The following is a 23,203-nucleotide window of genomic DNA, read 5'->3' on the forward strand; positions in this document are numbered from 1 at the left end:
CGCGGTATTTTTCTATGCGAAATATCAAGAAATTCTTGTTTTTTTTTTCATCAATTTCATCATAAAATGCACTTTTTGTAATAAAACTAAAAAAAAAAAAAACAAGTAAAAATTTTTTTTTTCTTGAGTTTTACCCACAAAAAGAGAATGTGATCATACGACAATTCAATAGGGAGCGTGGTTTCACAGACGCGGAAGTCATAGCGTCGGTGAAACGCCGGCTGATCTAGGAAACCCCCGAGCGTTCGAGCGTCAACGAAGTGACACGGAAATGCCGGGCTTTCCAGAAGTGAGTAAGATAACTTACTATGAGCTGATAGTTCGTTGGATTGATCGGTAGGTTGGAAACTCTGTTCATGAATCTGAAGAAACAATGACTGAGTGGTGAGCTGGAAAGACGACTTCCATTTATAGCCGCGGTTTGTGACGTAGGTGCGACGTGGAGGGAATCCCCGCGAGGGGTATGCTGGGAGTCCCTACTTCGCGGATTTTCACCTATCGCGGCCAGGTCTGGAACGCATCTACCACAATAAACGAGGGATTACTGTATAAGGAAGAGGGGTATTCAGAGTAGTTTCTGCTCGTTAAACAACAGACATCTACAGCTTATAAACTTGACTCTCCCAGATTCCTGTCAGAATTGACAAAGCTCCTCGGATGAGAAGCGAAGCGTCTTCAATAGGGCTGCACGATTTTAGGAAACCCCGCGATATTCGATAACAGTGATTGATATTGCGATGACGATATTACTTGCGATAAATAAAAACGTAACTCAGAAACAAAATAATCAAAAACAAAGAAAAGAATCATAAAAATGAGAAAAGCAAAAGATGTGAGGAAAAAGAAAATGAACAAGAAAAGGCAATCAGTGGATCCCGGGAAAAGCAGAACAAAGCTAACTCAGGTGTATGCTAACCATCAGAATTAAGTGCCGTCCGCCTCGGGGGCGGGCCTCTGACCTATGAGAATCCACCCAGTTGGCCTAATGGGTGAAGAGCTCCATTTGATTTGTTAAAAAAAATCATGCGTCTGTTTGATTGACAGAATGCATTATGTGTAGAAAACATAGCAATATTTATTTGTTCTTTGCGATATGCATATTGCGCATGCTGATATCGCGATAACGATAAATTTACCATATATTGTGCAGCCCTAGTCTTCAAGAAACCAAAGAAGTCCAGTTGCCTTCATTTGAACCCATTTGGGTTACCTTGACCTGAATGACTGAGAACCTTCACCATCATATCATGCTGAGATATTAAATACAGGATCTAACGATCATATCTGATTATATTAAATAAATTAGTGAGGCGAGGTTTACATGCGTGTACTCATGCAGGTCATCTTTCCTCTGTTCCATCAGACCACTCTGTTGGGTCGGTTACCAGTGAGCTTTCCTCTCTTTGGCGACCCGCTCCAGGAAATGGGAGTGACTCGCGTAGAGGGCGAGAGACGAGTCCATGTCAACCCACTGGACCTGTCCCGCATCATCACCTGCTTGTAGCGGCAGCTCGCTCACGCTGCTGCCTTTTGAGAACAACACAGAAAACCTCAGTGCTTTGAAAACGTTTCCTGGTTCCATGTTTAGTAAGCTTTACAAAGAGGAGACGATTAAAAAGAGAAATGGAGGAAATACCTGATTCATCATGAAAATTGACAGCGACCGTCTCCATCCAAGCATTGTCGGTGTTTCTGGGATCGTCGACATAGCCTTTATAGACCTGAAAGTAAGAGAAATGTCACTATTTATCTCCCAGCTGCTCTTCCTGATCAGGTTCTGGCTTTTTCCCTTTAGAAAAAGGGCAGCTGAAGAAAGAGCTAAAAAATTAGCTATAATCCTGTTTTCCTTACTGGTGGTGATTAATGGAAGCAAACACTCGGGATTTGGTCACTTTTAAATAACAGTGATGAGAAGATGACCAAAAACAACAAATCCACATTTTCATGCAGTCCAAATTATCACCTGTGAAACCTGCAGGCTGTCAGCAACTGACCTGAACTCCTGCCGATTTAAAGAGTTCTGTGATTCGCTTGAATGTTTCTTCTTTCTTTGCAGGCGGCAATGAAAGTGAGTTCAGTGCTTCCTCTGAGAACTCCCGCTGCAGCGTGACAGAAACCTGCTCCCCTGGATCCACCATGCCCTGAAACCCCCAGCATGTCCAAACAGCCAAGTTAGAACAGCACCTAATAAAACTTGAACACGGACATACGCCTAAAAACTGGTCATGTTTTTATCTCAATGTGTCTGATTTGTTCCATTTTTCATTGGTTTTAATAATAATAAATAAACGGACCTTAGAGAAAGGGTTCACAGAAGTAATAAACAATTTCTCTTAAGTATTGTTCTCACTTTTTAGTGATTTGAAATATATAAATAAACGCATTAATTTACTGTTTACTAATAACATAGACATCTCTGGAATTTAATGAAATTCTATCCTTTAAAAGAGGAATATGATGTTTTTTTCCTGAGAGGACACCATCTACAGGCAGAAAAGGGTATTGCACCTTAAGCCTCTCTCCCTACTTCCGTGATTACGGCTGGAAGCAAAGCCTCTCATATGCCTCTAGCTTTATACAATTATTATTCTCACTATGCTGTTGATAGACGGACGGACGGACGGACGGACGGACGGACGGACGGACGGACGGACGGACAGACAGACAGACAGACAGACAGACAGACAGACAGACCATCATTTTTAACGGTGTTGGAGAAATCTGAAGGTGGTGAGTCATTCTGGCAGATTGTAATTAACACCCTGTCTCATGCAGGTGTTCTGATGTTGTAAACCTCACACACAGAACATTGTGGATGTAACAAAATAAATCAAGAAATGATTCCCATCTGAGCATTTTAGCATTATTATATTAATATATTATCACACGTTCTAAACGTGTCAGGCTATTAACAGCGCGCTGAAGATCTGAAGTTCAGAGTGCGTCTGTCAGAGGTCAGACGCGTTCCAGCGGAACCACGGCTCACGGGTGCACATGTGAGCACATCTGGGCTGGGCAGAAGTAATTTTACAACATTGGTTTAAATAGCGCCGATAACGAGACGCAGTGACTGGAGCGGCTCATGGAGCTGTGCCGCACACACACACACACACACACACACACAGATTCAATAAGCACACGCGCCGTCAGACTGAAGGCAGAAAAGAGCACTGCCTCCTCCGTGATAAAAACTTTTAAGAGGTTTTATAACAACGTTTTTCATTCAAGGTCAAATTAAGATATTAGCTTCAATTTTGGGATGACGTATTAAAGTCCGGTCCGCTCCAGCCAGTGACTCCTCATGAACCTGACCACAACTCATGTTACTGCAGCATTTGTTATTCCAGTCCGTGTGGCAGCGGATCGCAGATTCAGCCACACCATAAAACAGCAATAAGTCGGTCGGAGGCAAAAGTGAACCTCATGGCTTTTCCATCTTTTCCCCTGTAGACATTTGATTACGCACAAGTAGGTGATCAGTTCAGGTTTACGCAGAGCAGAAGGAAGGAGAGCGCTCTGGCCGCACAGGTTAAACGTTCCTGCTTTAAGAAAACCGTTAAATTGCATTGTTGATGTGCTACCTGGGCACTCTAAATATTTATTTAAAATTAAATCAAAGAAAATTGTAATGGTATCAAATGCTTATTAATTACTATTTAAAAAATGAAAGTGATGGGGAAAAAGGTCGATCATATTTTTTTTAACCCTGTCTGTTTAGCTTGACGTCTGATACATATATATATATATATATATATATATATATATATATATATATATATATATATATATATATATATATATATATATATATATGCACGGCTAAATAAGCTTGGGAACCGCTGGTATAAATAATTCCTGAAAGGGTGAAAACTCCAGATTGCTGATTTAATATAGTTATTTGCATATAATTGCAAATAAATAGTTCCCTGAGCACAACCGTGTCTGCATCTCACTGCTCCCCTAGGGGATGGGTCAAAAGAGGACAATTGTCACCACACACTAGTGTGTTTGTGACAACTATGGGACTTTAACTTTGCAAATTTGGCAGTTTTTGTCCTCCATATTGCACCAATAATAAGAATAAATTACAGCTTACACCAGGAATGGCCCATTCTCCACAGTCGTTCCTCTTGATGGACACAAATTGTAAAACAGGCAGTTTGGAGACTGGGTGATGCGTTCTTGCCCCACTTTTGTTTACCTTCCACCTGACAGAGAGAAACATTTCAAACATCAAATCAGATGTGGTGATAAACACACAAATCTATTACCTAATCACTCAAAACAATTTAGCTAATTATTTTAGATTGTTTCAGAAACCACAAAGAAGAAAACAAATACAGCAATAAAGTGATCAAAACTATTTTTAAAATTAAGTGAGAAAAGTCACCTTGTGACAATAGGATCAGCAGCATGATTGGGCCCCCAGCGCCCCAGCAAACCTCTTCCAGTCAAACCAGTGCGCCCAAAGGGATTTCTAAAGAGCAGAAAGTAAATATCGCCCTTACAGCTCACTGACACAAGCTTCATGTTCCCTGAAAGATTTTTTACAAAAATCCAAATCATTTATCTAATTGCTAAAAGTACTGACCACTTTATGTATTTTTTTTATTTTGTAACTTTGGCTCTCCAGAATCCAAGCAGTCTGAGGCAAACACGAAAACTCAACCAGGCAGAACCTGTTCTGCCTGGTTGTCCTAATATTTTGGAGTATAATTAAATGGTAACAAAGACACACACGCTGTACAGTGCAACAACCAACAGAGAAAACAATAACACCGATTTAAACTAGGGATGGACAATATATCGGCATCAATATCGGCCGATGTTAAACATTTTTTAACATATCGGTATCCGTCCGTCCGATAAATAAAACCAGGCTGATATTAACAACTGATATTTTTTCCTATCTTGTCTCCCATTTGTTCGCCTGTTTCAGAGGGTGAGGGGGTGATGTGTATTTGTTTAGTCATGTGACCGTGATTGTAATCATCTCAGAAGTGTAAATGTGTGTGGTGTGTGTACATAATAATGTAAATTCAGCTTTAATCCTTTTCATTCTATAATGAATCTGCTGATTTTAGAAGCATTAATGTCAGTATATCGGTATCGGCCCAAAACATTCACATCGGTGCATCACTAATTTAAACTGGACACTGCTGGAGACTATAGAGTTTTGTTTGCACACACTAACTTACAAAGGCTTTCCATTTTCCACCCTGTAGTTTCCCTCAAAGCTTTTCCTGTCCACAGTATCATCCACAGCATTGAAATGAGGAGAGAAAGAGCTGGAAAACAAGCCAAAAAAGGATTAATTATTTTTAATTGTTGGGAAATAAATATTCTTAATCATAATATATTAATAAACTTAGAACCTCTCAGATATAATACTATTAAAGCTCACCCAATATCTGGATCTGCCCACTGTGGACGGTTCAACACTGAAGGGGCCGTGTAGGAGACTGGTTCATACTGGGGCCACTCCCGAGTCCAGTCCACCTTGTCATCAGGTACTGGGAAGCGCTTGATGTCTGACCCTGGATACAGTGGGCATCTGGACTTCACATGTAATAGTTTTGAGGAAGACATTGCCCCAACACTGGCCATGTAGAGATTACAGCAGCAGCTGCTGAAAGGATTGGTGTTTCTGCAAGATCTGGCAGGATAAGGACATGAACAATAGGTCCCAGGCCTGAAGATGAAAGGAAAATAGGAAATGACACAGGACATACAAATCTACAGATCTCATGTTGATCAGTTCAAGGGGTGAATTATTACATTTACATAAGTACAAAAATACAATCAATTCATCAAGTGTAAAAATATAACTGTAATCTTTAGTCAGTGTTCCTACAAATACCTTATTATTCCTGAGGAGCAGATAGCAAGCGGGAAACCGAAGAGAGTAAACGTCAACCGGACTGTGTCTAGCCTGAACCGTCTCCAAGCTAAAGGAAGCATTTCTTCCTGGTATTGATCTGCCAAAACATTCAGCGCACTGTAACCAGGAAGTGCAACGCCTTGCGTGGTGACGTACTCGAGGGCGTCCTGGGGCATGCGCACTCGTCCCCATGATGAAACAGTTTCTCGAGTCAAATTTGGACAAACGTTTTAAAACGAATTTATGCGGGGGGTAAATTAGAGGATTAGAGCAACTGAAAAGAAAGAAGAAAGGAAAGAGAATTATGGCTTTAATCTTAGAATTCTGACTTTAATGCAAGAATTTTACGAAAAAAGTCAGAATTGTGAGATTAAAGTCAGAATTCTAAGAACAAAAGTCAGAATTAGGAGAAAGAAAATTCAGAATTCTGAGGAAAATATCAGAATTGTCTATTTTTTAATTTTTCTTTCCTCTTTTTTCAATGGCCTTAATACTCTTCCCGTACTTAATTACATAAGTACAAACCTGTACACTTTTTTGTAAAATACTGAACAATTTTTTGACCCGTCGGTTCTTCATTAGGCATAAAAGGTGCTAAATAACATTATGATCACATAATTGTGAGTTTCTACCAGGAATAATTATATTTAAGTGTTCAGTTTGGATAAGAGGGGGCTAACAATTCTGAATAAAATTACATATGTAAAATATAAAAGATTATATCTGAAATATGTGGATTGCTGATGTATTTTTACTTAAAGCATTATTTTAAATAGCTTTCATTTCAAATTTGACCAATAAGAATGTCATATTCTTTATTCTGGGCTCAAGAGTAGAAAGACACTGCAGATAAGATTAAATGAAATGAGCACGACATGAGTTAATATTTTAGATTTGATGACAGTGATAGAAGTGTGGTGTGAATAAGTTAAGATAATCCTTTACGTATTAAAAACAAGCATAGAACAAACAAACAGGAATTGCATATTTATAAAGAAAACATCCCGACACACCCACTAGTGGTGGCTGTCAAATTGCGCTTGTTTTGCTCTGCTTAACCGACACGGCTCCGCCCAAACAAGTCATCCTTGTAAACATATCTAACGCACCTGTATTACCGTAGTTTGGCACGCGCATTTACGCTGGGCTCAGAGACCAAATCCGAGCTCGTGCACTAAATCCATTTGAAAGCAAAGAGGCCGCGGGTTGCTTTGCGCTTCTTTCCTAGAGTCGCTCAATCCGCTCGGTTTAATCTTCGGACCGAGGGTTACCCGGTGTTCTGAGCGCGGCAGCGGTCCTTCGGTTAACGACGCACTGACAGCGCGGGAGCGGTTCGGACTTCGGAGAGAAGAATGGAGAGTTCAAGCAACACTGCGGCGGCCAAGGCTGCGGACCCCAACAGCTCCCAGGCTGCCGCCTCCGGAGCGGCTGAAGACAAAGCCACCGCTCCGCAGAATGTAGCGTCGACAACCCCGACGAGAATCTCAAGGCCCGCCCGCACGGAGACTGTGAAGGGCCAGATCTTTGACGTGGGCCCCCGCTATGTGGACCTGTGTTACATCGGGGAGGGGGCGTACGGGATGGTGGTGTGAGTACTCCTAGCCGTTACCCTGCTAGCTAGCAATGCTCGTGTACGTAATTAAAACATTTGACCAGCAGTGAGCTGCTGTGAAGCTAAAGTCTGCTTGTGGAGCAGGTTAGCTAAGCTGCTACAGGCGTGGCTTGGAGCTCTACAGGAAACAAGGCTCTGAGAGGTAGCGCAGGACGCGGTCTACTACCCGATCAGAGCCTGCGCCTTACTCCAAATGTGAGCTAGACCCATCTATGGTCATCTGCCACCGCACCCACACTACATTGATTTATAATAACAGAACATTAAATCTGCTGCAGTGGATGTAGGAAATGGGACTTGTCACTTGTAGCGAGGCCTTTGCTTCTGTTATCTCGCTATGTGATCTACAGGCATGTGTGGACGTGTTGTTCAGCCTTAAAGTAACCAGAAGATAGTCAGACACCAACACGAGTGGTATCCATCCCATCAGGAAACACCTGTTTGTGTACAAGAAAGTGCTGCTGTCTGTATTTTGGCCCTGTGATGCCACCTTACTGCAGCTTGTGTTTGTAAACACAGTCAGCCTTTAGGAGAAGAATGAGCTAACACTTTCATCTGTTGATGCAGAAGCAGGCAGATGACTCAGTAGTCTCACAACCATTAAGAACTTGTGTGAACATGACCAGTTTTAACTACCAGGCCTTTTCAGAAGCAGAAATTCCCTGATAGAAGTTGAAGGGGTGGATGGTCTTATTCATCTCTCCAAACCTACGTGTCAGACGATCCTGGCTACAGAGGTTGTCCGCGCTCCAGTTTCTGATGCATCAGTTTAAGGACGGTTTGTTATGTTAGGGGTGACGGTGGCACAGGAGTTAAGTGCTCGCCCCGTGATCGGAAGGTTGCAGGTTCGAGTCCCGCTCAGTCTGTCGCTGTCGTTGTGTCCTTGGGCAAGACACTTAAATCACCTTGCCGGCTGGTGGTGGTCGGAGGGACCGGTGAGCAGCCTCGCCTCTGTCAGTGCGCCCCAGGGCAGCTGTGGCTACATTGTAGCTCATCCCCACCAGTGTGTGAATGGGTGTGTGAATGGGTGAATGACTGATTGTGTTGTAAAGCGCCTTGGGGGGTTCCAGGACTCTAGAAGGCGCCATATCAAATACAGGCCATTTACCATTTACCATGTGACACTTCTGCTTCTGCTTTGCATCCAGCTCTGCTCAGGATGTCGTAAGAAACACGCGTGTGGCCATCAAGAAGATCAGCCCGTTTGAGCACCAGACCTACTGCCAGCGCACGCTGAGGGAAATTAAGATCCTGCTGCGCTTCAACCATGAGAACATCATCGGGATCAACGACATCATCAGGGCAAAGCACATTGACAACATGAAAGACGTGTATCCTGTAGCACTCTGGGGTTTGGAGAGGTTACTGCAGAAAGACAAAAAAAAGCAGCAGATAATAACTTTCTGTGTGTGTTTATTTCATGAGCCAGGGGTTGGATTTGAGGGGAATTCTCACTAGGTCACAAGTGGACACACGTCTACAACTGAAGCTGAAAACCATGAGAAGTAAAGATGTTTTATTGCCCGTCAGGAAGTTAGATCTGACCACCAGAACAGGGAGGAACACAAATGTCTAAAACTCACCGCTTGTGATGATAAACACCAATAATAATAATAATAAAGGCCAAAAGCATCTTTGAACGCCCTGCCTGCATGAACTGGGTTTGCGGTGTTGGCTTAAGCTTCAGCTCACATCACATCGAGTAACCCGCACCATCGTGCTGAGGCACAAACTTCACTGCAGCTGCTTTTTATTTGAAGGGTGTTCCTTTGAGAATTCAGCCACACATAGTAATTTCAGACGTTTTGAGGCAGGTGTGGAGGGTAAACACGAAGGATAAGTTATTAATCCAGCTTTTACTTTCACTATCTTTCGAGATTTTGCACACAAGTGAAGTTTATTGTTTGTTTTGCTTTTAGGGCACAAAATTGAAAAATAAATGGATTAATGACAAAACGTATTTTGCGTACAAGGTATGTAGTCTCTGTTTGACCCAGTCTTAACCAGTTTTGGTTGAGCTGCCTTGCTGCTGCTGTGCTTTATTCTGCTTAGACGTGTGGTTGGGTTGTTTCTGCTGTAACGTGTGGGCACGGCCCTCCTGCGAGTTGCTGTCGCTGACAGTCTGCCAGTTCTTTTGTGAAAAGCTACATTGTTCCCTGGCAAAAATGGGAAGAATGCGAGAGTTCTTGTTATTTTTGTACCATGCTTAACATGCCTAGTTGCTTTATTTAGATGCATTGTGCAGGATTTAACTATAATTAAAGCTGTTGCTTAAAAGAGGATGAAACCAGATGGTGGGTCATGCAAAGCAACAACAAGGTGTTGCATGTTGTAGTGCATTTATCTCATCACCCATCAGTGACACGGTAAACCTCCGTCGAGCTGATGCATCGTTGCTGATTCCTCTTCCTGCTTGTGAATGTTTTTTCCCTTCATGTAAAAGGGATGCTCCTCCACTCCTGTGCCACTTGCCCATCCTCAGAGCTGTTTCATGTGCCCACAGTAGGAAAATGAGCAGAATCGGTAAGAGATCACCTAGCGGTCCCTCAAGTGATGTAGCAGCCAGGATGCTCTACTATCATGGAGCTGAGTGGCATTTGGTCTGCGTACAGACTTAAGAACGGCTTTAAACTGGCAGTTCAGATGTTTAGAAGTGGGTTTGGTGGAAAAGTGATCTTACCTGGTTTAAATAGCTCTTTGAACAGCCTGAGTTTGGAGAAACTGGTTAGTTCTGAGTGGCTTGATGAGATAACTACTAGTCTGAAGATTACTGCAGGAGTAAAGAACAAGTTTGCCTTTTTTTTTTTTTACTTATTTTTGAAATAATGAGTCTTTGAGGTTCAAATGCAGGCTGAACATGAAAATGGTCCTCTACCCCATTTTCCTGCGTAAGCCGCTTATAGAAAATAAATGGGGGAACACTTGGATTAGAAAATCCTCACAGATCTATGTCACACTGAGAATTGGTAATAATGGCATCTTGGCTCGCAACAGGGAAGGCTGTGGTTGGTTGAGCGTCTTGTTTGTGTTATTTGTGGAGATAAAACTTCAACGTTGCTAAGCAAACAGTGGTAGATTCGCGTTGCAGTTAGCCAATCAGAGGTGAGATGTTTGAATATCATGAATGTTAATGTGTGTAATAGACCAGATCCTGCTGTGACCCCCCCCCCCCCCCCACACACACACACACACACACACTCCAACTAACTTCTACTACCTGAAACAAAGGACGGGTTACAAGACATTTATTTATAATGGAGACCTCAGCAGAAAAAATCAATGAGAGCTTTAGTCAAACTCCATTCATTCATTATCTGAAGTGCTTGATTTTTCAGATTGTTACGGGGAGCTGGTGTCTGTCTCCAGTGGTCATTGGGCGAGAGGCGGGGGTCACCTTGGAAAAGTCTCCTGTACACAGAGACGACACCCGTTCACTCCTAGGGACTAGTCTCCATTCGACCTGCCTTGCATGTTTTTGGTCAGTGAGAGGAAACCCACTCACACATGGGAGGAACGCGCTAACTATATGCGGAAAGGCTGTAACCGGGATTCAAACCTGCACCGTTGTAGCTGCAAGACAACAAATCTTACCTTTTCCACCCTGCAGCCACCTCCATTTAAAGATCCCATAGTTAAACATGCACGCTAGATCTTCTCAGCTTCTACTTCTTTACTCTTTGTAGTGATTTAAAATGGGGCCAACACGCGTTACAGCTGTAACACGAGTATGTCAAACCTTCATTAGAACTGCATAAATGTTTAGACTCTCTGTATGGATGCTGCCAGATCTGTGCTCGTCTTCCTTGACTCGTGCGTCTATCCAGCTACATCGTGCAGACTCTCATGGAGACAGACTTGTACAAGCTGCTGAAGACCCAGAAGTTGAGCAACGACCACGTCTGCTACTTCCTCTACCAGATGCTGAGAGGCCTCAAGTATATCCACTCTGCCAACGTGTTGCATCGTGACCTCAAGCCCTCCAACCTGCTCATCAACACCACCTGCGACCTCAAGGTAATGACTCCTCCACTCTGCCAAAAGAGCGAGTAGCTAGTACTTTGATGGTGCAGACTTTCAGGCATGACGGAACAATGAGCTCTCGCGATAATGCTGGCTGTGTCTCAGAAGAGTCTAGCCTGAGTTTTACGGAGAAATTAAGTCTTGAAAATTGCAAATATCTTGCTGCCTTTAGTTCAGTCTTGCCTGTATTGTGATGTCGTATCGCCTGATTCTTGCCAACGCACGCCGCTAGCGTTTATTAACTGCTTTACAAGGAACCATGAAGCGCTGTGCTTGACATAATGCCATCCTGTATTATCAAGGAAGTTTGGCCAGCTATTGGCCAAATGTGGTTAATAATGTAATTCACTCTAGTTTGCATTCTGGTGAAGTTCCAAAGAGCTTGAAACGAGCTGTAATCAAACCCCTTATTAAGGGTATAGCAGAGGACCTTTTTCTTCTGGGTGCATGATTCGAACCATTGGTCTGCTTAACTGTCAATCATTCTGGTGAACCATTCACGCAAGGCCATCGTCATACGTTGCTGGGTAGTTTTCACTTCCTGCGCAAAGCGAAGTTTGGGCTCCCCACAGATGCCTCTGTCGCCGGTTTTCTGTTCGACAGGTAAGCTAAGGTATGGCATACTATTTGGAGAAATTCATTTCAGATTATTGCTAGAAGAAGAAGTTGGCAGCAAGGCCGGCAGATACTTGTGACCCCGGCTTTCCACAGCAGCTGTCAGCAGCACGTTACTGCAGCAGCACGTCATAGCTGCTGATAGGAACCGCTGTGGTCAACAGAACCTTTTCCACTGGAGCCGTCAGCAGCGCGAGTCGGCCGCGTCTCAGGAGCAGCATGTCGCGGCCTTTACGCGCCGGTTCTATTTTCTACGCGCGACGCCTCTGAAACGGGTCAAGTTCGACATTTTTGGGAAAGGAAAGACAGGAAATTGGACGCGGAAATGGAGAGAAGCTCCTGAGATTTTCAGAATAAAGAAATGTACTGCCTTCCGTTGCTTTACTTTTTAAAAAAGTTACTAAATGTTCGGCCCCGTGAGAAGTTATCACCTAGCTAGCGGTCTCCTTTGTTTTTCAGGTCCGTATTGGCGATTATAAAACGGACAGAACATAAAACACAAACCTTTTGGAGCCATGTTGTAGTTTTCTCCTGCTTGTTGTTGTGTTTACTGATGAAGTCACTCGTGTGACTTCGTGCTCGGTCGGTGACAGCTGCTCCCCTGCTGCTTCGCGTCTCGTGGGAAGGGCCAAGCAGCAGCTTACGCAAGCAAGACATGCTGCTGCAGTAACGTGCTGCTGACGGCTCCTGTGGAAAGCAGGGGTAACTATAACTGGGCATTCTTTCTCGTGTGAATTTTTTCTTCCAAAACGAGGAGTGGGCGGTTCTTTCCTGAAACTCAGAAACATCCTCTGCTATACCTATAAGAAACCAGGTCTTGATGTTTCTGTATTTTCGAATTATCGGCTTATTTCTACACTTCCATTTCTTTCAAAGGTTCTTGAGAAAGTTGTTTTTAAGCTTAGACTATCTAGATGCTAACCACGTTTTAAAAGTCTTTAAATCTTGTTTTTGAGCAAAGCATAGTACTGAGACTGCGCTTGTGAGAGTGTTTAATGATATTTACACTTACACTGATGTGGGCGACTCTCTTTTTATTGCTCCTTGATTTGACTGCGGCCTTTGATACTCTTTATCATGCTATTCTTCTTGATCATCTTGAGAAGTGTGTGGGTATCACTAGCTCAGCACTGCGTTGGATGAGTTCCTATCTGTCAGATGGGTATGTGACGATTAAGATTGGAAATTTTAGCTCGAGTGATGCTCTTCCTAAATATGGGGTCCCTCAGGGCTCTGTACTCTGCCCTCTGCTTTTTAATCTATATTTGCTTTCACTTGGTGCTATTTTTAAGAAATATGGCCTTGACTTTAATTTTTATGCCGATGACTGTCAAGTCTATGCCCCCACTAAAGTTAAGAAAATAGCTATTGTGTCTTCATGAGGTTAAGGGCTGGATGAGCTGTAATTTCTTGCAGATTAACGATACTAGGGCTGAGCTAATTATACTGGCACTGAGTGGTTCTCTTGCATTTCCTCAGTCATTGGTGAATGGCCTTTCAAATTGTTCAAAGGTGTGGTGTCTAATCTGGGTGTTAAGGTTGATTCTCATCTTATTTTCATTTACAAGTCATTAATGTTGTTCAATCATGCTTTTTTCAGCTGAGATACAATGTGAAGTCTTTTTTGTTTAAGGATGATTTGGAGAAGCTTATACATGCATTTATAACTTCTCGCTTAGACTATTGCAATAGTCTTTACCACAGCATTAATCAAAGGTGTATTGCTAGGTTGCAGCTAGTTCAGAATGCTGCAGCCTGTCTTTTGACTGGTACTTGTAGATTTGATCACATCACTCCAGTTCTTGCCTCTCTGCACTGGGTTCCGGTTAGGTTCCGTGTGCAATTTAAGATGTTAGTTCTGGCTTATAAATGTTTAAATGGCCTTGCACCTGTCTATCTCTCCAAGCTTCTCGCTCATTATGTTCAATCTCGTGGACTGAGGTCGGCTGACTAACTTAGATTGAATGTCCCTAGGGCGAGGCTACAGAGAAGAGCTTTTAGGTCTTTCTCAGTGGTGGCACCTAGTCTTTGGAATATGTTACCATTACGCAGGCATCCTCTATTGCTAATTTTAAAAAGTCACTGAAGAACTATTTTTACTCCAAAGCTTTTAACACCTGACTCTGTGTCAGATTTTTATTTGTGTGCCTATTTTATGTTTTTTAATTGACTGTTGTCATTTTATTGTATTTTAAAAAAATTTATGTTAAGCACTTTGGGCATTTAAGTGCTACACAGATAAACCTGTGATTGGTTGGTTGTTTGGTTGATAAAGGGAATTGGTCCTGGTAAATGTTTGGTACAACAGAAGAATAATTTTAAATGGCTTTTTGGTCTCAGTGATGAGTTTAGCTGCAGCACTTTGAATTGGCTGTAAGCAACGTGCTCAAAAAACCATCGACATAAATATACTGGACATCTCCTTTCCATAGGCTCCAATATCACATTTTTGTACTAAAATGGGAGGTGGCCACCACCACCATTTTGACCGTGTCACAGGTTCCGTCAAGCCCAGACAATTCCACAAAAGGGAAGAGAGGAGGAGCTTAGGGTGGGGCTGTAAGGCTGGGATCAACTGACGACACCCGCTCGAACTAGCTACAAGCTAACCTGAAGCTAACCCAAAACTAATGCGGAGGTGGGAGCTAAGCTAACGGAGGTAGCAACCTAGCTACAACCGGAGTTAACTGTGCACAACACCAGAGCTTCTGAGTCAGAGATACGCCGGGCTGACCGCTGGGTAAAACCGGGTGGAACACAGAGGTCTCCGAGACCTCCACAAGCTGGCAGCCGCACAGTAGACAAGAGCCGCTGCGATCTGAGATGCGCAGAGCTACTGCTGGGGAGAACCGGGTGGAAAGGTTTCCATCCAGAGCTCCACAAGCCGTCAGCCCGCACAGCACACAGAAACCACGATCAGACAGAGATGCGCTGAGCTGCGGGGAGGGGAGAAATGGATGGAAAACATTGGTCTCCCGAGAGCTCCAGAAGCCGATAGTAGGAACCCAGCTCCACCAACATGTTATATTTCAACCCATTTTCTAAAGTGCAGCATTATGTTAAATGCACTGGGTTTTACCCTATTACATTTAAATTTCATGGTTAAACAGTACATGTTAAAATCTAAGCTCAGCTCGGCAGTGACCTAAAATACATAAATATAATTTTACTTACCGAAAAAAATGAAGTGGAGACTCCTTGGACGCTCTAGTAGTGCAATTAATGCCACAGCAAGTCATTTTGTCCAACAATTGGACAAAAAATATCCAAAATAGAATACACACACACAGAGACTCAAAATGCCGGAACAGTTTCCAGGCCAGACCGAGGCTCTACTGAGGCCTTTCCACGGAGCTAGCTCTGTGGTCACGTGTGTCTGATGCTCATTAATTATACAGAATTTTAGGCTTTTAATACACTTAAACAGAAGAGTGAGAAAAAAATTCACCCCCCTCAGAGTTGTCATGAGTGTAAACTAGATCATTTAAACCAAAAACATGTTTTGGTACCAGGCTGTAAACATGTTTATTTCTGCTGTGAAATTGGTATTTTTAACATGGGAGTCAATGAGGATTTGCTCGCTTCTGACACCAGCCCCCAGTGGATGAGGGTGGAACTGCAATTGTTGGTACTTCCGTGTTGGGCCCAATTTCAGAGCAGCATTGTGGGGGCTTGCTCAAAACCCATCACAGTATCTATGTGATGGTTAAATTAAAGAAATACACACACACTTGATTAAAATCAGAAGTGTGTGAACTCAGTCAAATGACAGTTTCAGGTGTTGTAAAAAGTTCTTGTTTCCTTTTTACGATTCTACCGAAGGTCTGAAATGAAAAAAAAAATGTTTTTCATGTTAAAGCTGATTAAAACTATAATTGATGTGACATTAAACCATAGAGTTTATTCCAAATCTTTAACAGGTTTTAGCTGTTCTGTGCATGTGTGGCTTAGTTTCATCACTAGAAGAGTTCGATTGTTGTACTTTAAATATATTTATTTGTAGTTTTTTTGCATAAACTTTCATAATTCCTAATTGTGATAGTTTCAGTCCTTTTATGAATCAACACATTATTCTGCTTGAACAAGTTAAATTATGTCATGTGAGACTTTAAAAGTGCATCAAGATTTCAGAAATTATCTTTAAAAAGAGTTTCTGGAATATTTAATCAAATCCTTTTTGTCCTCTGAGGAGATTGCTCTACTAATTTTGGCCTTTGAACCCTGCCTCCCTGCATAGATCTGTGACTTTGGGCTGGCACGGATAGCCGATCCTGAACACGACCACACCGGCTTCCTGACTGAATATGTGGCAACACGTTGGTACAGGGCTCCAGAAATCATGCTCAACTCTAAGGTATGAGTGGGACTCACTCAGGTGATTTTGTGTGTGTTGGATTAGTTTCACAACTGGGTGTGTATGTGTGTGTGTGTGTGTGTGTCTCAGGGCTATTCCAAGTCCATTGACATCTGGTCTGTGGGCTGCATCCTAGCTGAAATGCTCTCCAACAGGCCAATATTCCCTGGGAAACACTACTTGGATCAGCTCAACCACATCTTAAGTGAGAGACGATGGATGTTTCTTCCTCTCGATCATATCAAAGTGTTGTCAGAGATACTACCGCTCTGCTCTGTGTGCAGGCATTCTTGGCTCGCCATCTGAAGAAGATCTGAACTGCATCATTAACGTAAAGGCCAGGAACTACCTGCAGTCCCTGCCGGACAGAGACAAGGTCCCCCTGGAAAAGCTCTTCCAAAAGTCAGACCCCAAAGGTAACAGTGAGCTGGTTGCTTTCAGAGAAACGAGAAAATCATATTGATGTCAGCTTTTTGTAATGTTGAACAACTTGGTGACTGACTGAACCTGGAATGATTTAATGCAGCTCTGGAGCTGTTGGGCTTCATGTTGACCTTTAACCCCAACAAGCGCATTACTGTTGACGAGGCCCTGGCTCACCTGTATCTGGAGCAGTATTATGATCCCACAGATGAGGTAAATATGTTTTAATGGTTTCACTTTTTGTGACAAACTCTCCACACAGGATGAAGGCCTCGCTGCAGTGTCAAAAAAGCTGTCTTATTGTTTTGAGAAAGTACAAAATTCGCTCCTGGAGATGTAAGACGTGTCCTCTTAAAGAGACGGTGTGTAATTTTTACCATTAATTTCTGGAAACATCCATCAAAAAATGTTGTTGAAAAATATTGGCATCTTTGTAACATAACCAACAAAGATCAGGTCTAAAAAACATGGGAGGGGGTCGAAGTCTCTGGGCGACGCCATATTGGATGTCATTTTTCCTTCTACGGGAGCCCATGAGGACAAAATTTATTTACTGATTTGGAACAAACGGTTACAAATCTTTCGTCAGTCTTAAATGTTGTTTTACGCATTTACCTCTTCACTTGTTGCCAGTGATGAAAGGGAGTCTGATGTGCTCGTTATTTAGCTGAAGTTTGCACTCCCCAGGGCTTTTTGACCCTTATGGGCATCCGTTGGTAAGGTCTTACACACCGTCACTTTAAGCCCCAAACACACTGGGAACTTTGTGGTGCAGCTCTAAAAAATAAGTCATGAGGCACCAGATCTCTCACCTTACTTCTAACATTCTTCTGTTAGGGATGTCAGAAAATATTGATACACTGAAATATCATAGTTTTTGTGTTATGATAATAAATCAATATTTTAACGCAGTATATTGATATATATTTTTATTATTATTGAGAATTTCCATACAAACATTAACTGTATTTTTTGTGTGGTGCAATTCAAACTCCAGCCGCTAGGTGGCAGCAGCTTCACCACTTTCATTCTGATAGAACATTGAGATGTGGAGTGTTTCTCAATGTCAAGGCACCTGGCCTTGCGAGGCGATGTCATGTGAGGACAGACACCTTGCTTACGAGGACACTGTCCTTCCTTGGTCAAAGAATATGGCTAAGTGGAACAGACTTGCATCACGTGACCTCGGCGTCCACGGCGGTCACGTATCATCACGTGACACGGGAGATAACTTTATATTTTATACATATCAGTTTCAATATAAATATATAACGAGCCTTTTACTTTTTAAATTGTGTATATGTTTATTAAATTAAATATATGTTACTACCCGCTAGCTACCGAAGCTGCAACTAATAAGCCACTAACCAACCTTAGATCTAAAAAAAAAAACATTATAAATTAGTTTAACTTTTAAACTTGAAATTTGCCCCCAAAGTTGATCCGGCATCCTTTTGAAAATACTGTGGTGTATTCTGGGTAATTTTTGACCAAGGCTAGGCTACAATACACCTCCTGTGTATCCCTGCTCAGCTAGCTAAACGGCTAACAAACGGAGAACACAGGCCTCGGTAGAACATGAACATTGGAACATGTCTTGGCGGCTCCTGATGACGTATCTCCTAGGCAACCGGGGCGGGGCCAATGCATCAAGGCGAGGTTCCTTGGCATTGAGAAACACCCCTGGTGATGACTGGTCAGCACATTTCATACACAGCAGTTCAGTGGGCTTGTGTAAAGGCTAAATTATTAAGATTCTGTGTGGAACTTTTGTTTTTATGTTGCTCCTGCTGAATTTTCACCCACAGTCTGTTTCTGTCACTCTGGCACTGCCCCACAACACTGGCTCGGCTGTATTTTCCCTCTGACCGACAGTCTTGGGCTTTCCACCGGATGCGTAATGCATAATGTCCACAAAGTGTAGTACGCAGTAATCCTCTGCCATTAGAGTTAATGGGTGCATTTCCACCAGCTGCGAAGCGTCGTGTTTTGAACTCAAGAAGCGTTTGCGTACATATTATGTTTCGAGTCTTTTTTTTTTAATGCACTGCACTTCCAGAAGGCGTCAATCTCAGCAGTTCAGATCGAGACAGACAGTAAGTCAAACACAAAAGTAGTTTAAAACATCTGGAAACTTTGGATATAAGTCACGTAGAGGTTTCCAGTTCCTTAATTAGTGAACATAAAGAGTTGGTCGTTACCTGTGAAGTCTCCGTAGCCGACAGAAACGGAACAGAAAATACACCGGACAACTTTCTCCTTACATAAAAAGCTGCTGGGGAAGCTCAAGTGTTGATGCTTCAATATCGAACCACATCACAGATCATGAGCAGGGCGTGAGACTTTTAATTTTCACAGTTGGTTTTAATTATTTGCATCATTTTTGTGATGTTTAGGAGACAAAATCAAAAATTGAAATCCTGGGTGATGCTAATATTGAAATTTGAATGACTTGATAGATGATCTATTATCTTCTGTATTAACTGACCAGGAGCTAGAGGGCGAGTTCACAGTCCAGCAAATTGACGATTGTCACACAGGAGGAGGTTTCCTGAACAGGCTGTGATCCATGACTGTAGCAAGCCCAGCGGGGGCGGAGCTTCTGTTTTTCTACCCCCGGTCAGGATTTGTTTATAAGCTGTTCTACTTTAGTTCCTGGAAGCCTCTTAGCTCTGCTCAATAAATCAGCTCAATAAAAAGTTGGGAAATGTGAACACTTATGACATCCTAACATGGAAACTCGTGAGTGTAAATAGAGGCAATGGAAAAAACCAGAGTGCACACTCAGCCGTGGCCCTTTGCTAGCTTGTTGTTTCCGTGTTTTTATCCCTAGCCCGTGGCAGAGGAGCCCTTCACTTTCAGTATGGAGCTGGATGATCTTCCCAAGGAGAAGCTGAAGGAGATGATCTTTGAAGAAACGGCTCGTTTCCAGTTCTCCTGAGACGGGTTAGTAAGGCGTGAGGCTTTGCCTCCACAGCAGGGATGCCACACTCAAAATTTAAAAAACACAGTCCACATCCAGAGCTGCCTGACCTCCGTGATGCTCTAAAGAAAGAGAAAGACGGTGGTTTACTCATTGTTTTAGACGTAGACGTATTTACACTGAAATTTCACAGATATAAGAAAAGCCATGATTTACGGGCTTGTTATAGGGCCGACTGTCCTTGTGCATTGTGGGAGTTGTAGTTTCAGTGAACTAGACAGCCCTAGACAGACTACAGCAAACATTGAATTATATCATGTCAAGTGCCAGACACTGACATGGCCTGGTGTTTGATTCATATATTTTATAAGAAGGAAATTAAAGGTAGAAGTTATATTTGGGAAGATAATCTTATGTTTATATCCTTATATCTTTATGTTTAAAGTTGATCAGTTTTATTCTTCTGTGCTTTAATTTGATTGGTGATTTTATTTCCATTTATGGCCACTAGATATCAGTGGAGAACATCCACAGTTAATATTAAGTAGGGCTGCACGATATTAGGAAAACCTGCGATATTCGATAACAGTGCTTAATATTGCGATATCGATATTACTCGCGATAAATGAACAAATACTAAAGTATGCAGTGTTGATGTCGCCTGGCGTGTGACATCTGCTCTGGGTTCAAAGCAAACAAACTAATGCATGAATTCCATTACAACATAACATTTTTATTGCAAAAATATGCAGCTGCACCTGCTACTGTATTAGCAGCAAAACAACAAACTGCATGCATGCAGTTTCTCAGTGACTTTAAAACATCACCTCCACCATAAAAACTTTTTCTGATGCTCCAAATACAGAAAAACATCCCTTACCAGGGTTTTTGAATAAATAAAAAAATTCTGAAAATAAGTTTAAATGTTAAATAATAGTTAGCATCACTTAAATGCAACAGCAAATTCTCTCATTGCTACTGAACATTTTCTCCACTTATGTGGTTATGATATAAGGCTGTTGCTGTAATTGGGAAGTGATCTGAGCTGGGCCAAACTAGGAGAATATTAAGATTTTCTGAGGGAAAGAGAAAAGCAATTGTCTACCTTTCAGAAGAGGAACTGGCAAAAAAACTACATGGAAAATATGTGAAAACGTTTGTTTTTAACCCCAAATTGAACAAGTTTACCTAGATCTTAAAAAGCAGCTCAGATGATGAAACTGCAACTATGATTCTGATGACAAGCTAACAAATTGAACTAGCTCCTCTTAAGATAACCGGCTAGCAGAGCTTCTGACTGACAGTTTATGTGCAGCAGCAAATCAACTATCCTGATTAACAAGGTTATGAAAGCTCATAAAGGAAAAATCACTTTGATGTGTGGGGGAACTTTTCCAGGCCCTCTTTATCAGGGTGGGACTGGGAGGAGAGTGCTGTAGCCTTTTAGCTGGAAGCTAACTGGAGCCTGGGGCTAACATCACCACCCGGTGGAACACTAGCGACATGGTTCACCAGCACGTGTCGGAGTCAGCCCGGTAAAAATGATTAACGACACCGAGCAGAGTCACGTTCACGTTTGAAAGCAGCGCTGGTTCCAGAACCCTCAGCACAAAGTGTGTTTGTTGCTCTGAGCCAGCATGACGAACAAGGGAACGGCGCCGCTAACTCAGTTCGGGTGTTGCTTTCCATCCTAAGGGTCTACGTAGGGGGCGGGCGTCTTACGTGAACGGACCCATCTAATTGGCCACATATCAGAAGGGCTACATTTGATTGGTCAAATAATACTTCCGCGTAAAAAACAGAGCTGGTTTATAAAACGTTGATGTATGACACGGATGGAAATGTTTAACCAAACATTTATCGCCGTTTTTGACGTGCTTTGCGATGGGCCTATCACACGTCCTGTTATCGCAATGACGATAATTTTTCGATATATTCTGCAGCCCTAATATTAAGGTACTTACAGCTCAGAGCCTTACGTAGACTGTTGGCCTCTCAGTCGATGTGACGTTTGTTAATTCTGCTCCAGGGAAGTGTCGCCCTGCTGTGGTTGACTTGGTAAGATGTGTTAAATGTTAAAGCTGGTATTTAGGAAAATGCTCACGTGAACTTCAAATACATTAAACTTCTTCGTTTTTTGTTCATTTGTATGTAAACACACTTGTGTTAGTGAAGGTGAAATAGCAATTTAGAAGTATGTGTCTTGGTTAAAAGTATAAATTATTATTTTACACGTAAGAATCTGTTTGCAATTTAAGAGTTTGCAGCCTTTTAATAAATATAGCAGCGTTCCAATTTGATGCTGGCTGCCTTTGTTCTAGCCTTTAGCGTGTCAATCATGTTGGCTGTACATGCTGTCTGTCCAAACAAGCCATTCAATTGGTAAGATGTCCTCTTTTATTTATTTATTTCTTTAGTTTAACACAGAAACATGCTTCAAATGGTCAATAAATCCTTTTTATTGGTCTTTTTAACTTCTGTCTTTTATTTAATTTTCTCTTAGTCCTAACCTGTGACCAGGCCACACACGGACTTGGATCAAGAAGACCCTGAACGACATGCTTAAAGAAAAAAAACCTGCATCTTCGAGAAACCAACAAGTGAAAACAGGAAATATGAACATTTAACTGCTTATCTTTGCATTTCCTACTGCGAGGGAGATTTAAGTGTAAGTTAGATGTCTGTGGCTGGGTGGGGTTATGGCGTCTGTCCAAGCCCGTTAGGTCCGCGGTGAACTCCTCACCTCGCCTCATGCCTGTTTTCTTCTTCAAAGTCCCTCTTCACTCTTTTTTTCTTACGTCCGCCGTCTCCTCATCGATCTGTCTCTCATCGGTTACTCCGCTCTCGTTTCTACCCCGACTACTGTATTAACCAACACCCTAACGCTCACTCAAGTCTTGATCAATGTGAACTATTCTTACTGAGGGCTAAAAGAACAGCGATGCTAACAGGGTGTGTGCATGTACATAGAAAATATAAAAGCTTTGGTTGGTCTGTTTGATTTTAAATGTGCTTGTTGCAGGTTTTGTTTGTGAAAGTATTTTTGGAGTTAATTATTCGCGAGTTCTGTTTGAACGCTTGATTTCTAGGCTAACGTCCAATGTTTTTAGAGGCATGTTGGCAGGATTTCTGTGTAGTTTTTGTTTTCAGGCAAAAGAAATGTTGTGATGCTCATTTAAAGAATGCAATCCTGGGATTTACCAAAGTGGCAGAGAAGAACGTACTTCAGATGCTACGTAAATAATTGGATATAAAGTTTCAGCTGTGACACCAAAGTCTCATTCTCCTGAACCTTTGAGGTGTTTCCTGACCCCCCCCCCCCCCCCGAGCCGTAAGTTTAAAGCTCTCCTGTTGCTCTACGGAGGCGGGTGACTT

General features: G+C 42.3%; 2 protein-coding genes across 3 annotated transcripts; one reads left to right on the forward strand and one right to left on the reverse strand.

Annotated features, from left to right (window-relative positions):
- Window positions 1–1,148: 1,148 nt before the first annotated feature.
- Window positions 1,149–6,116, reverse strand: nudt9 (nudix (nucleoside diphosphate linked moiety X)-type motif 9). The gene is made up of 8 exons (XM_015945941.3): window positions 5,861–6,116; window positions 5,405–5,692; window positions 5,199–5,288; window positions 4,391–4,477; window positions 4,097–4,208; window positions 1,995–2,141; window positions 1,637–1,721; window positions 1,149–1,527 (listed from the first exon to the last, which is right to left on the reverse strand). Exons 1-8 carry the CDS (start codon window positions 6,055–6,057, stop codon window positions 1,382–1,384), a joined length of 1,152 nt encoding a protein of 383 aa, XP_015801427.3. The 5' UTR covers window positions 6,058–6,116; the 3' UTR covers window positions 1,149–1,381.
- Window positions 6,117–7,017: 901 nt separating this feature from the next.
- mapk3 (mitogen-activated protein kinase 3) lies at window positions 7,018–22,503 on the forward strand. Of its 2 annotated transcripts, XR_001571839.3 has the most exons (10): window positions 7,018–7,469; window positions 8,642–8,824; window positions 11,318–11,507; window positions 16,366–16,482; window positions 16,573–16,687; window positions 16,767–16,898; window positions 17,009–17,118; window positions 19,739–19,851; window positions 22,150–22,210; window positions 22,332–22,482. XR_001571839.3 is itself a non-coding variant. In XM_015945940.3 (9 exons), exons 1-8 carry the CDS (start codon window positions 7,234–7,236, stop codon window positions 19,844–19,846), a joined length of 1,191 nt encoding a protein of 396 aa, XP_015801426.1. In that variant the 5' UTR covers window positions 7,018–7,233; the 3' UTR covers window positions 19,847–19,851; window positions 22,332–22,503. The 2 variants fall into 2 exon arrangements, 1 of the variants encoding a protein (XP_015801426.1); XM_015945940.3 differs by lacking the exon at window positions 22,150–22,210 and having other exon boundaries at window positions 22,332–22,503.
- Window positions 22,504–23,203: the final 700 nt, after the last annotated feature.

Source organism: Nothobranchius furzeri, chromosome 12, assembly GCF_043380555.1.
Source record: "Nothobranchius furzeri strain GRZ-AD chromosome 12, NfurGRZ-RIMD1, whole genome shotgun sequence".
NCBI lineage: Eukaryota > Metazoa > Chordata > Actinopteri > Cyprinodontiformes > Nothobranchiidae > Nothobranchius > Nothobranchius furzeri.